We start from the raw sequence: 14,010 nt of genomic DNA on the forward strand, positions 1-14,010 counted from the left end.
GTTTAAAAAGCTAGCAATCCAGTCAACTAAGAAATAATTGTTAAGAACAGCGTGAAGTTTGTGCAGAAGTTTAGAATGCGTAACAGTGTCGAATGCTTTTGCAAAGTCGCTGAAAATTGCTTCAATTTGGTATCCAGAGTCTAGAGTGTTCGAAATGTCGTGAGAAATTCTACAAGCTGGGTTGTTGTACTAAAACCTTGGCGAAAACCATGCTAGGCATTACTTAGGATGTTATTATCTTCAAGAAACCTCATGCTTAAAGATAATGTGTTCTGAAAGTTTACATGATTGAGAATTAATGAAATCGGGCGATAGTTTAATAGTGACTGCTTGTTGCCAGATTTATGCATAGGAAGAATTTTCGCTAATTTCCAAGCTGAAGGAACAGTTGAAGTGCTTAAGGACTTTTGAAAAATTATGGTCAAGTAGCAGCTGGTCCACTCACAATATCTAAGAAGAAAAAAATTAGATAAGTAAATGTAGAAGGGGGGGGGGGGGGGGGGCAAACCTTTGGTTTAGCAGGGATGGTTGGGTCTTGATGTACTCGTCAGAGTCCTCGCTCTCACCGCTCACAAGGCGTGACACGATCTCTTGCATCTGGTCGGAGATGCTCTGGCAGCGGGCCATTAGGCGATTGACCACACCACGTGTGTGCAGCAAGTTTTTGGAACTATTCAGAAGGGTGGGCGACAAGTTCTTGCATGTTTCGAACTTAAAAACCTGCACAGACGGGGTGGAAGTTCAAATAGGTACACGTCACTGAAACAAAACAAAAAAACAAAAACAGCCTAGACAAATAGTTGCCATGGGACATTAAGTGCCGGAGGAGCTAGAGGATTCCTCCAGTAAATCATCCGGATGGCAAGCTGGGCAAGTTGGTTGCCCAAGGTAATTAAACTCAAGCATGAACTCATTCACACAATTAGCTTCTTGTAAGGTAGCAACGCGGGTAACAAAGAAAATGCCCCACTGCAAGAAAACAGCTCAAAGTAACAATGCTGTGCAAATGATGCACATTATTTGGGGCACGATGTTGCCCATCTTTGCTCAGCAGCGTGCGCAGATATTGCCTTTCTCCCTGCGCACCTCATTTCAATACACTAGTCGGAAGTATCAGATCAGCCCAGTATTTATATTCTACTTGCACTATACCATATTTACTCGCGTAATCCTCGCACTCGCATAATTCTCGCACCCCCCACATCACCCAACAAAAATTCTATTTCTTTTTTTCCTCGAGTAATTATTGCACCCCCGAAAACTTCCGCAATGTCGTCTGCTCGTTCCAGCCAGATAATGATAGCGCGCGCCATCTGGCGTTATCTCTTAAGCATCAAGCATACTATTATTGCACGGAGATTCAATTTAATCCAAGCCAAGCCCAAGTGGCAAGTGCACACTGCGGAGTGTTTTGTATGTTGCGTCAGTAATCTTGTCACGTTATGGGGCAATACTGAAGCTACACAGCTGCTTTCAAGTTGAAAGTGATTGATCATGACTAAGCAACGGCAACAGGGCCGCCGGCAGCTGAAAGCCACCAAGATGCGTTGGGCCTGCCGGGTGCCTAAAAACTGGGATTGATTGTAAACTTTATTTCTTCAGAAGGCAACTACGAACGATTCTGTTAAATAGCCATCAGCCCAATACTGACGTCCTACACTTACCTTTTGAGGGCTCCTGTTGAGCGACGAACGCTACCGCTACAGCCGCATGCCCACAAGCTTTGCATATACTATTCTAATTCTAGACTATTTGCTTGCACTTTTTGTGTCTCAAATAAATCTTGCCTTGTGTTGAACCTGGGCTTTTATTGTTGAAGTAAGTTTTAATTGGTACTTCTCATAACTTGCTATTAGTTGCTGGTGATAGAATCTCGATTTGCGGCCACTTTGTTTTCTTTCTCACTCTGTACGTTTTCGTGAAAAGTTTTCCCCGCGCGATTCTCGCACCCCCCAACTTTGCATCAGTTTTCCACCAAAAAAAGTGTGAGGATTATGCGAGTAAATACAGTAGTCAGTGACAACCTAAGAATAAATATAAGCTCTACCCATGAGGCTCCGTCGCCTTTCTTTTCCATGCCTCCATACTACAAAGAAAGTAGTTCCCAAACAATGGCAATGATTTTCACACGTACAACGACAATATCAAGCAAGATTAGTGTCAGGTTAGCAATATATATCTTGTTTAAATCTCAACCCCCACCGCACTCATTCTGGAGTCCACGAAGAAACAATGTACATCTCTCGAAGGTGACGTTTCTGCGCGGTACCTATGATGGTACTAAAACAAAAAATGCCACATTTAAAAGGACACTGAAGTCAAATAGAAACTTATGTCATAGTGAAAGCTCAATATATGACATCTAAATCAACAATATTATCAACAGCAGCGCCCTATTTATTGAGAAATTAGAGTAAATGCACAAGAATACATGCGCTGCAGTAGGACATTTTCAAAATGATCCCGATGACATGAGATGGACCGCCTACAATTAATCACCAGTAATCAATATAACTGCACTAAATAAAGAACCTTCCATGCATCAAGAGACACAATAACATGCTGCTTGTTCGTCCCTTTTTTATTCATGGAAAAAAAAAAAACGCCAGACGTTACCATGGAGAATGGCGCGAGTGGTTCAAAAATTCCATTTTCGCGTGGTTACATTGGGCAGGTCGTGCCATCTAGCGGAGCACAGTTGAACCAAAACATGTCTGCCATCTCGGAGCCAATGACAGGAAATTGATCAATGGCCGTTGTTGCTGCCGTGGCTCCCACTGCCTTCATTCTGTCTACTAGTGTCGGCGACCACGCAGTAAAGCCCGGCAACCTTGTGCCCGGCAACCTTGTGCCCGGCAACAGTGACGCGAGTCGCGCTTCTTGAAGCGGGTAATTTGAAGTGCGTTAACCCGATGCGGGCCACTAAAACGTGATTTTATTTCAAAATAAGCCCTTACTTGGCACAAAAGTGACACTACGAGGGTTCTGGACCACTATTTCAACAAACAACGTCGACTTAATAGTTGCCTTTAAGTGCCCCTTTAATGTACTATTTAAAATAAAAGAATCGCTCTTTCGCAGTATCACAAAATTAAACAGGGGCCTTAATCATATTTCATAAGGTCATCAGCAATTATTTGTTGTCTTATGAAACTCTCACTTCCCGGTTTTTTCGCTGTCTGGCAACTGTGACTAAAAGCATAGAATAGAAAATTTGCGATAAACTTCCTGAACTTTGACTCTTGTGCTGCTATAACCGAATGTGCGTCTCGAGTTGCCGTGCCTGTCCTTGTGTTTGAGATAAACGCCAATGCTTCATTCGACATCATGCTTCACCAAAATAAAACGGTGTAGTGCACATTAGGGAGTAACAGTGACCATGTCACTGCATACATGGTCGTTATGTTAATATTAAGCCGGTGCCTGCGGCTGAAGTGGTGGTGACTAAAAACTGTAGGTGAATTTTTTTTCTTGCTTCGGCAACTTGCACTTCATGATGTTGCCCTGATCCTGTCAGCCCTTGAATATTAAACTTTTTCAAAGCAGGACCTAGTTTTTCTGGTTAAGGGGCCACTACCTTCTATGAATGTGTGTGTGTGAAGGTGTGTCTGTGCAAGCAAGAGGGTTTTATTTCTCCAGTGTATGCAAGTGAATTGCGTGCCAGACTTTGCTTTCACAGGAGAGTGCAAGGCATCCTTCATGTTTCTTTCAAAGGACTACAATTGAATTTAAACTAGTTATCACTACACAATACATGCACGAAACACAGACTAAATTTAATAAAGACATGTTAAACAAAAATAAGACTTCTTAATAAGATATCAGTAAGTATGATACAACGCTTTAAAAAAATTTTTCTTTCTCTTTTTTTTTTCTGGTTAATAATAGTTTCAGCAGCATCGCTTCAGTAACGATTACGATCGATGCAACTGATAATGATTGATCGCGATCACTGCATCGATATCGCATAGCAAGAGTAATTTCGCAGTTTGAAAAACCTTGCACAATGTTTCTCATGCAAAGAGTTCGTGCATTGAGCGTGAAATAATCGCTTACGCGACGGGACCATCAATCTGGCACATAATTATGAGCCAGTAGAAATCCATTCAGTTAAGATCACGCAGCTGTACCAATAAACACATGTCAAATTATTCGCACACACAACAGATGACTACAATTAACTCTATAATGCATACAACATTGCATATTCTTCCCACTTGGTTTGTTTACTTTCGTACTGCGTCAAACTAGCAGGTTCTGTTGGTTGCTCTATTCTCACGTCTTGTCCTCACTTACATCACTCATATGGGCGCACAACACGGTGCACATTACAAAACATCACCAAGATTCTCACGTTGCGAGACCCAAGTAACACACATGCACATTTAGCAACGGTGATGCCATGGCTTTTGTGGGCAGAAAATCACAGACGCAAACATTCCCCAAAGCACAGACGCGTACATTCAGACTGCGCCTTCAGCTTATTGCACATGAATGACCGCGATGACAATCGCCGAGAGTGGTCACACTCAGGCGATACGCTTGATGCATTCAAACGACAAAGCTTCATCGCGTTCCGAAACGACGGAGCACGATGAAGCTCTGCAGTAGGCTTGTGGCACAAAAAAAAAAAAAAAAAAAAACGAGGAAAGGACAAGCGCAACCTCCGTTAAGAATGAACAAACTCGCCCAACAAGTCACTCTGCTGAAGCTCTGCCGCTTTGGAGCCCTTTAAAACGCTACCAAATCGGAAATGTCTTTATCGAATGCCAAACGGCGAGAATGATAGAGAGTGCGAGGGAATAACAGTAGCAAATAGCTTCCTCTTGACAAAAAGGGCATCACGGGAAAGCCAAATAAATGCCTGCCAGTCTCGGTGCAGCAGTACATCACCTCTCATCGCGAACAGTGTCATGCTGAATTTGTCATTAGTTCGTGACTGTTACGTCATGGTAAAGAGCAGTCGCAGTTGGACGCGCATAATACAAATGGACAGAGGCACACTTTACTTTTTATTCTTAGCTTGTCACCAACTTTAGAATTAAAACAAAGGTTTCATTGAAGTATATTCACTTGCGCACTACAAGTACTGAACACTAGAATGTGTAGATTGCCATAAAAAAAAAAGGGGGGGGGGGGCATGCAAGCAAGGCTTTTATAGGAAACATTATCACCAAGACTAGTAAACATCTTTTGATCTTGTTTCATTGCCAAACAGCAATTGTCCCCAGTAGGTCTGGCAATGCGTACAAATATTAATAATAAAGATATGCCGCGTATCTGCAAGCTTCGCTGCAAAATACGTCGAAAGACTGTCCTCTGTATGGAGGCACTGCGTGAGATACGACGCTATCTAGGAGTAATGTGAGAAATTAGCTTTTTGAAACGTAGAGCCACTGGCAGGTGGCAGCACCGTGTAGTTTTAGCAAAGCGTAAGAAACACCTGCTTTTTCGTTCATAGTGTCGCATTGTCTGTGCAACGCAATAAACACTACGGTCTTTAGGATTACGTATCTATGCATTTTCTAAATAAGGAAACACACTGCCCGATACTTACGCATTGATTTTGCACCTCAAATATGCATAATATTTACTTTTTGGTTGACAATGTTCACAAGCATGAATGGGGTCACCAGATTAAGATGGGTGGCTGTCGAGCAATGGCTTAAACTTTCACTGGGCAGCAGAATCGTTGGGAAGATGGACCAACAGACAGACCAAAATTTCTGCATTTAAGTATCCCAAGAAAGGCTATCATTTTCAATAATACAGTTTAACCCCCTTTATAAGGGACAGGCAACAAGAAGCCATTCTGTTTTTTTTTTTTTTTTTAATGAGGTGTCTCATACCTAATTGTCTGTTATATCAGTGCCTCTTATAAAAAAACGCCTTTATAAGAGGCACTGGAGTCAACTGCAACAACAACAACAACAACAACAACAACAACAACAACAATAATAATAATAGTAATAATAAATGATGAGTGAAAAAGCTTACCAGAGTCTTCCATGTTTGATATGGTCGGTTCTCCAGAACGGCCTCAGCCTTCTTCCGACTGCAGCCCGGGATCGCAAGTAGTTCATTAAGAGAGGCATTGTCAAAAAACTCTGTGATGGCCCGCTTCGTTTCGGCCCTCGCAGGTGTGTCGTCTGCCTCTGCACCACTGTCCTCACTGTCGTCAGCGGAGCCATAGATGTCCTCGTTGCAATACTCTTCCTCATCGCTGGCGTCGTCAATCTTAAGCGCCTTTGCTGGCCGCTGCGACACCTTCTTTTGGGTGCCTCGAGATTTGAGATCATTGAAGGCTTTGAATTTGGACAGACCAGCGTTCGTGCTCTTCACTGGTGATTCACTCGTCATAGCGACTTTTTCCTGGCGTTCGACCTGTATGCGGCAACAGACAAGAACACAAGCGTAGAGGAGCTTGAAGGGACACTGCGACATTTTTTGAGCGTAGTCGGAAAAAGCAGCCAATCATTTTGGGGCTACTGAGAAGATGAGAGCCAAACATTTAGAGCGCGGCATGTGGTCTGTAATTTACAACCAATTTTCAAACTCGGCTAGAAGTTGCTCTTATCTCGCAAACCATGCCATAATCAAAAATGATCGCGCCATGAACGCAAACTCCATGGCCATGCGCCGATTCGAGCGTCACTAGCTGCATAGCTAACACGACCATTGTGAGATGTTGCACTGCGCCCACACTACGGTCTATAAGAAGTGCAATCAGACAGAATATAGAATTACACCAGTGCCTTATATGGAATTACCCCATTGTGCCTTTAGATAACAAAGAAAAGAAAGCGCTCAAAGTCATGACGAGCATTGACAAACTGATGTAGCTTCTTGCCTCCTTGTCATCGCCCCTGCATAACTCCCAGCCCACTCACTAGTAGGAAAAGAGAGAAATGTCACTTAATGCGTGCGACAAATCCCTGCAACTCCACTCGTAGTTGACGGATCTTAAAAAGTTGTGCGGTTGGTTCATGAGGCAAGAAACTCTTTCAATAAAGTCGTCCGATGATTACTTTGAAAAATGTTGCAGGGCTCCTTCAAAGGAATGCTGCATAGAGCCAACAAGTTAGGCAAGATTCATAGATCACACTTACAGAATGCCAGAGAGGAAGGTCTTTTAGCATGAGTGGAGGTTCAGTAAATCAAACAGGACACAGAAACAAAACTGAGATTGAAGTAATACTGGAGAAACTGCACCATGGTGCACCCACTCTCCATCACTCACCGACTCACTCACACACATTTCAAAGCTTCTATACTCAAGGACAACTTTTCTTGGCAATGAACGGAAAACTACGGGGTCGGAGTTTCTGCACATGTACTCCTACGCAAAGACGGCAGGTTTGGCATGCACTTTGTACCGCAATAGAAAGTGATGGTTTTGAGCAATCAGCATCGCATACCGACTGAGACGCCGCTTGGCGTTTGAGGTACACTTAAACAGCAGGAATTTCTAACATGTCTACAAAAGCAAAAGTAACAATGTATAAAGTGGAATAACTACAAACATCTCACTAGTGTGAGCTGTGTCCTGTATCAAAGAGCTGCATGTAGAAAAGAAAGTAGTTTTTATATGTCACGTAGAAAATACTGACACAATTGTTTAACTAGATTCATTGAATGCAGGATACGTGCTATTTTTCTTGATAGCCTTCACTTCATTGCCAAGAAACATTATCCGCAAGTATAGTATGAGTGTAATACAAATGATGAAAGAAGCGAGCAGATGCGAATAGGAATGTGAGTGAGTGCTAGAATGGCCAAATTAGTATGAGTACAGTAGTAATATCCGTGGCGGAACATTTGATATTATGGGCGTGTAACACGTTCAAGGTACTAAATGCAAAAAGTGAAGTTATCATATATCATTAACCTATATGTTGCCTGAATGTTTTCTTTGCGTGAGCTTGAATGACAAGCTATCTTATGTATTTTTCAATTGGTATAACAATCAGACAATTTAAAGATCAGTTGCCAGTCAACACATTGTTTGCATACATTTGTTTATTTTATATGAATTAAACTACTGTTGGAGACTTCTTCAACACTTGCCAACACCTGTGAAGACTGGCCACTGACAGAATGCAAAATACACAAGGCTCAATCTATACCACTTTTGCAACGTCCCTTTTTAAAATATAGTACAGCAGAAGCTTGTTGATTCTAACTTGGTTAACTCAAACTTACAGTTAAATCAAACTGACGCGCTGATCCCAACGCAGCCTTGTGTATTTCTACAGGAAGAAACTCTCGATTATTCGAATGCATCAGATTCCACAACGGTTAATTCAAACTGCGAACCTCTTGTTTTCATCGTTCCTCGCAGAAGTTAGCCCTCAGTGATCACAATGTGTTGCAAAACCAAACCATACCAAATTTGCTAGATACAACACAGAAAAACAGCAGCATTTCTCAGCAGGTGAGAATTCCAACGCTGTGCCAGAGCTATTGGGCGAGCTGCAAGGAACGCTCATGGAGTCATAACAGAACAAACAGAAGCAAATTACTGATTGCTTTCAATTTTGCTTGTGTTATCTCTGTTATGTAAATATACACATTTTTGAGCACGAATGGCCACAAATATTTCGAAGCTAAAGCTCATTGTTCACACAAGTGCCAATCGGTGCTTCTTTCTGGTGTATCACTAACTGATCATATTTCTGTTCATGGTTCGAGCTCCATGAAACTGATTCACGAAATCACCTGCCACGAACGTGTAGTAGTAGCATCTTATTTGCGATAACGAGTACAGAGTTTCTCTGGACTTTGCCCACGCAATGTGGTGAGATTTCTGTTCATTCAAGTGACCGCCCACTGATTTGAACTCCACTTAATTCAAACAATTTTATAGTCTCCCTTAAGTTCAAACTAATGAGCTTCCACTGTACTATCAAATTTTACTAACATGCTCTGTTAGCAAAAAGTGCAAGAAACTTCAGCGCCAGTAGCAATCACATCGACAGAAGCAATTAGCTGCCAAATGAAATAGCTCAGTTTTTCATGAAAGTATTTTGCAAGCAAGTGTGGGAACATACCTTCGGCAAAGCCTTTTTCTGCTCTTCTGCACCATCAAATTCCACCCCTTTGCTGCTGGATGAGGAAACTGTCTTATACCGTGCATTTCGATGTGGGCTGGGGTCCTTGATGCCCGGAGGGTTGCCCAGCAAGTGCATACGCGCTTTATGAACATTCCATTTACATTGCACCAGAGCATCTTGAACGTCCTAGATTGCAAAGAAATAGATGAAGGTCAAAATTACAACGATCGCGGGACACTGAAAGACAACTCCGGCTGAATTACCTAGGCCAGAAAGGCTGAAAACGTAATATCATGATGAAAGTTTGGAAAAATACCTCGCTTTGCCGCAACATTAAATTCGGAAGAACAAGTTTAAAATGCACTGAAGCAGATGTCAATAAATGTGCGATTACAGATAATAATGAATTAAGTTTAAGTGCACCTCTCCCAAAAGCTTTTGTGACACTACTGGAGCTTTTTCCCAAAAACACGAATAAGCATGCAGCTTTTTTTTTTTTCACTGCCTGAAAAAAAGTGCCACTGTGCCAGAATTGAAACTGTTGAATGAATCAAAATTATGAACTTACATTTTTACACTTTACGTACGAAATAAATGAATGCTGTGCATTATTTTACAACATAGTACCAGTGAGTAAATATTAATGAGCAGAGGCAGATAATGGCAAGGTACGTATAGGGAGATGTTATTAAAACTAAATGTAATGTAAATGTGAAGAAAGAAACGTGGTTGAAAAGATAACATGCCGTGGGCAGGGACCGCACCCACGACATTCGAATTAGATTCAGTCACTGCCCAGGGCAAGTTATCTTTTCACTTTTCGTCCTCGTTTTTTTTTTCTTTGCAGTTACATAACATTTACTACTAGTAACATCCCCTATACATTCCTTGGCATTGTTGACTGTTAGTGCCCAATAATATTGTGTCTAACAAATAAAAGTTAGCCCTTCAAATTTAGAGTTCTTTCTTTCAGTGAGTAGTAAAGTAGTTTGCTTAGGAGATGCACAGCATGTGAACCAGCACACGTGCAATGTAGTTGAGAAGGCACACGGAATATTACTGCTTTTCTCATTCATTATTCTACATGAATATTAAGAATGTCAATGTCTTCTAATTGATTTGACTACTACAATGCAATATAAAAAAGGAAAAGCTGCTAAATTGCACCAGTACTTTAGCAATGAATATGAAAGACCTACAATACAGAAACATCATTACATACTAAGTTTGAACTGCTTCAAACTGAACAAATGATTTCCTTTAGCACGCTACTTCATTGATGACGTTCGAAAACATGAGCTTCAAACCAGACGGTCACTATTGTTGCTTGAACTAGGCTTGCTCGAGCATATTAACAAAGCACACAGTACAGATATGACTATGTTGAATTACCAGGCTGCCAAAGATGCAGACCAGATACCACAACTGACAAAACTTTAACCATAACTACACAGACCACTGTACACCTGGATTATTGTCGGCATACATGTTTACACTGGGTGGTCTCCATGTAGGCCCCGTTTAGAAGTCAGCGTAGGCATATTCTCAATTAACCATCCCTGTTTGTTAATGCACACGTGCCTCGTGACTAACAATGCTTTTTTTCTGTTTTTAGTTAATTGATGATTTTTGCCATTTTAATGTCGTACTTAGCGATCTGAAGGAGCGCAAGCGGTCTGGCTGTAATCAACAGAAATATGCAACCTGCAGTTATGTAGTTTACTAACCATGATGTCAGCTCCTCTGAACTCGTCGATCAGCAGCTTGAGACCCTTCTCTTTGTCAGTCATATACCTCGTGCACTCATCATCCGAATTCTTCTCCCTACTGCTGTCATCGTCCATGTGGTTAGTTTCCCTTCCGGCATCTAGAGCACACCTCTTCGAACTGCTGCTGCTCCCTCCACCCTCTTCAGAGCTGCTCGAGAGGACGCGCTTTCGCCTGGCTCCATTGGTTACAACTTGACTTTCTTCTAAGTCAGCAGTCGAGCAGCTTGCGATTATATCAGGAGACGCTTCCGCACTGCTGACAATGTGAAAGAAACAAAAATATGATCACAAAATTAGGAAAAATATGTCAATCACAACACTGTACTATTCGATACAGCTTGCAATGACTCCAAGCAACTGATACTCAGAATGTCAGAAAGCTAGGTCCGTGCCTACAACACTACGAGATTGAGAATGGCTTCTGGTTAGACCATCAATTTTCACACTCTCAATTTTTTTCCTCGTTCTCTGAGGCCATGAGTGGTAGAAACACAAACCTATGTGGCATGCATGGTGAACGAACAAACGGCAGGTCGCAGTAAATGCAAGCGAAGAAATTCAGAAAATACAGTTGTCACTACTCAATATTGTCATTACATAAGCTGAAGCCTTTGAGGCTCCAGCTTTACGAGATAACGTGCATGTTGGCACACCTCACCAAGTGGTCGAATGAATGAGTAGCGATAAAAAAACATAACAGGGGGCTTGTGTGTGCATGTGCAGAGGATAGTACAGTCGCTTACTTCTTATCCAGCCCAGACCGCATCAATACCGACTCGGGAGTCTCAGGGATGACAACTTCATCTGCGCACAAACAAAATCAAAGACGCTCTCAGACGCGAACACAGCATTCGATAGCGAGTCGCACGCTCGCAGGTCGACAGACCCACCTTCGTCTCTTTCAGGCGAACCTCGCTGGTCACTCGACGGCGAACGTCGCTCCAAGCCAGGGCTCTGCTGCGAACATTTCTTTTGAAACCTATAATGTCTAAGCGTATTCAACAGGCTCGGCGAGCTGCTGCCGTTAGAGACCAATGAATCGGACATGTTGCGCAAGGCACCCCGGAAAGAACAAACAGCTCAGACAGGTCACAACGTGTCAACTCCTGCTCCGTCGTATTGCACTTGACACACGGCAATGCGATCGATATCACAGCAGCCGAAATAATACCGCACAACACGTTTGCTAGCCCCAGCGGGACAGCAAAAGTTTACCCGCGAAATCGTGCACGTTGTCAACTCCAGCGGTGGTTGGACAAAGAAAACAAATATCTCAAGTCCTACACACCATTACCGATACGCTGCACCTCCTCAAGTACTGTGGACTTTTTAACAGCAAACTAACAGGAACACTTTGGCTAGGACAACAGAAACGTAAACCAGGCACTTGATGAATCCTGAAGATGACAACCGCGGACCGCGGTAGCCGCGGCTCAGCGCTCGGCTCGGACGGCTGACCGAGCTGGAGCAGGCTGGAGCAACTCGGGTCAAGCGTGGCGCTGCGGTCGCCGACTCGAATGAGAAAAGTAGGCTTAACCTTTAATTTGCCGCTAATTGTTCCTAATAAACGGCTTGAATTTTGTATTTCTTCCGTCTCGATGGGTGCCAGTGTTTACAAAGTAATACAGTTAACGAATGGGCGAAATACAACATTCGTGTCGAGTTCGGCAATGACCCAGATTGGGTTTACTTGTCGTGCGCGGAGAACAAAAAAATAACCAATATTAGAACCGATTTGCTCACAGTTGTGTGAACGTTAGTTTGGTTTCATATGCATTTTTACTACCACTGCCACAACAAATGCAGGTTTTCGTTTTTTTTTTTTTTACACGATGGCTTGCGTCGGAAACCGCGCGCCTGCCAGTTAAATTGTAGTTAAATGCACTCATCAGGCTCTCACATTTTACAAAAATCTAGCGTACGCGAGGGCAGTTTTCTAAACAGCATTAAGCTGTTTTAAAACAGCGCTTCAATATCCGAAAGCCCATTTCATTACCTAGTAATAAGGTGGCGGCATTTCCCAGCAAACGATCAGGATGTGCAGCGACTCGCGATATGCGAAAGCGAAAACAAACAAAAAAAATCAAATAGCTAATTCAGCTAACTCGCTTACCATTCGCACTGCTATAGTCATGTTCAAGCCTTACCTTACCTTACAGAGACGGAAGTTGCACCAAATATTTTGTGGGAGTTAGGAAAGTTAGAACCGCTAATTTTGTTCTGCCAATCAGGCTTCACTGCATTACAACCAAGATGTACAGGGAAGCAAAAGCTTGTAATACTTATTGTGATAATTAGAACACGTTGTGTTACCATCTTCAGTCTCATGCTTGATCTCTGTACGTCGCCTCGCTGTAATACGACCCGTTTGCTGCAACGCACGAGGAGAGAAAGATGGAACGTGCGTGCATCGTTGATGCTCTTCTTCTTCTCGACCATGTAAGCACGGCAGAAGAAACCGTAAACAATTTCACAAGGACGTCTTGTTTTTTTTTTTTTAATTAGCTACAGTTCCGAACTCAACTGACTTTAGTGCACAGCACGAAAGATACGCGTGGCAGCGGTAACGCAAGCAAGCTGTGAGACTACTCGACAGACATCGATCGTCCACACTGTCTAATAAGTACAGTGTATGCTGATCATAACCAACACTAATTCACCAGCCAAGTTTGAGAAACAGCAATGATATTTATTGCAGTCTTCGACGTTGGTACTACGTACGAAATCAGGCCCGCGAGCGATTAGGCCTGGCAGCACAAAACACAGTGGCATGGACAAAAAAAAAAAAAACGAGGCATCGTCAGAACACACTAAACTGCAAAAGTTTTTTTTTTTCTTATTTAAAAATGGCTTTCATAATGCCTCTCGCACAACAATTGCCACAAAAAGATGCTTGGGTTGCGACGCTGCCTTGAAGTTTTTGCACCAACCCGTTGTGACGACACTTATTTTGATGTCGCTTATTTAGCTCTCAATCGGTAAAAATTAAGTGCAATATCCTATGATCAAGAGACCCAGAAGGCTTAATGCGCCAAGTTTAGGAAAATATCTTCGATCCAAAGTGGCTATGAAGAAAAAAAAACATTTGAAATTCATGACATCATGCACGCCGACTTCCACATGCAGAAAGGTCAGTGTGAAATCGAAAACAAAATTATACTATAACCTTCAACTTGCCGTTAAAGTAC

The 14,010-nt window shown here is 42.4% G+C and overlaps 1 protein-coding gene across 2 annotated transcripts in view; it reads right to left on the reverse strand.

Annotated features, from left to right (window-relative positions):
• The window catches only part of LOC119174700 (SWI/SNF-related matrix-associated actin-dependent regulator of chromatin subfamily A containing DEAD/H box 1-like), a 30,002-nt gene extending 17,696 nt beyond the window's left edge, over window positions 1-12,306 (reverse strand). The window contains exons 1-6 of one of the 2 annotated variants that reach the window (XM_075895226.1): window positions 11,713-12,306; window positions 11,566-11,626; window positions 10,781-11,075; window positions 9,051-9,239; window positions 5,998-6,384; window positions 509-720 (exon numbers count right to left, since the gene is read on the reverse strand). In XM_075895226.1, the coding sequence (XP_075751341.1) occupies window positions 509-720; window positions 5,998-6,384; window positions 9,051-9,239; window positions 10,781-11,075; window positions 11,566-11,626; window positions 11,713-11,869 (1,301 nt within the window). In that variant the 5' untranslated portion in view covers window positions 11,870-12,306. Of the gene's footprint in view, window positions 1-508; window positions 721-5,997; window positions 6,385-9,050; window positions 9,240-10,780; window positions 11,079-11,565; window positions 11,627-11,712 lie in introns of both variants that reach the window. The other variant, XM_037425732.2, reaches the window with a different exon arrangement.
• Window positions 12,307-14,010: the final 1,704 nt, after the last annotated feature.

Source organism: Rhipicephalus microplus, chromosome 5, assembly GCF_043290135.1.
Source record: "Rhipicephalus microplus isolate Deutch F79 chromosome 5, USDA_Rmic, whole genome shotgun sequence".
Taxonomy (NCBI): domain Eukaryota; kingdom Metazoa; phylum Arthropoda; class Arachnida; order Ixodida; family Ixodidae; genus Rhipicephalus; species Rhipicephalus microplus.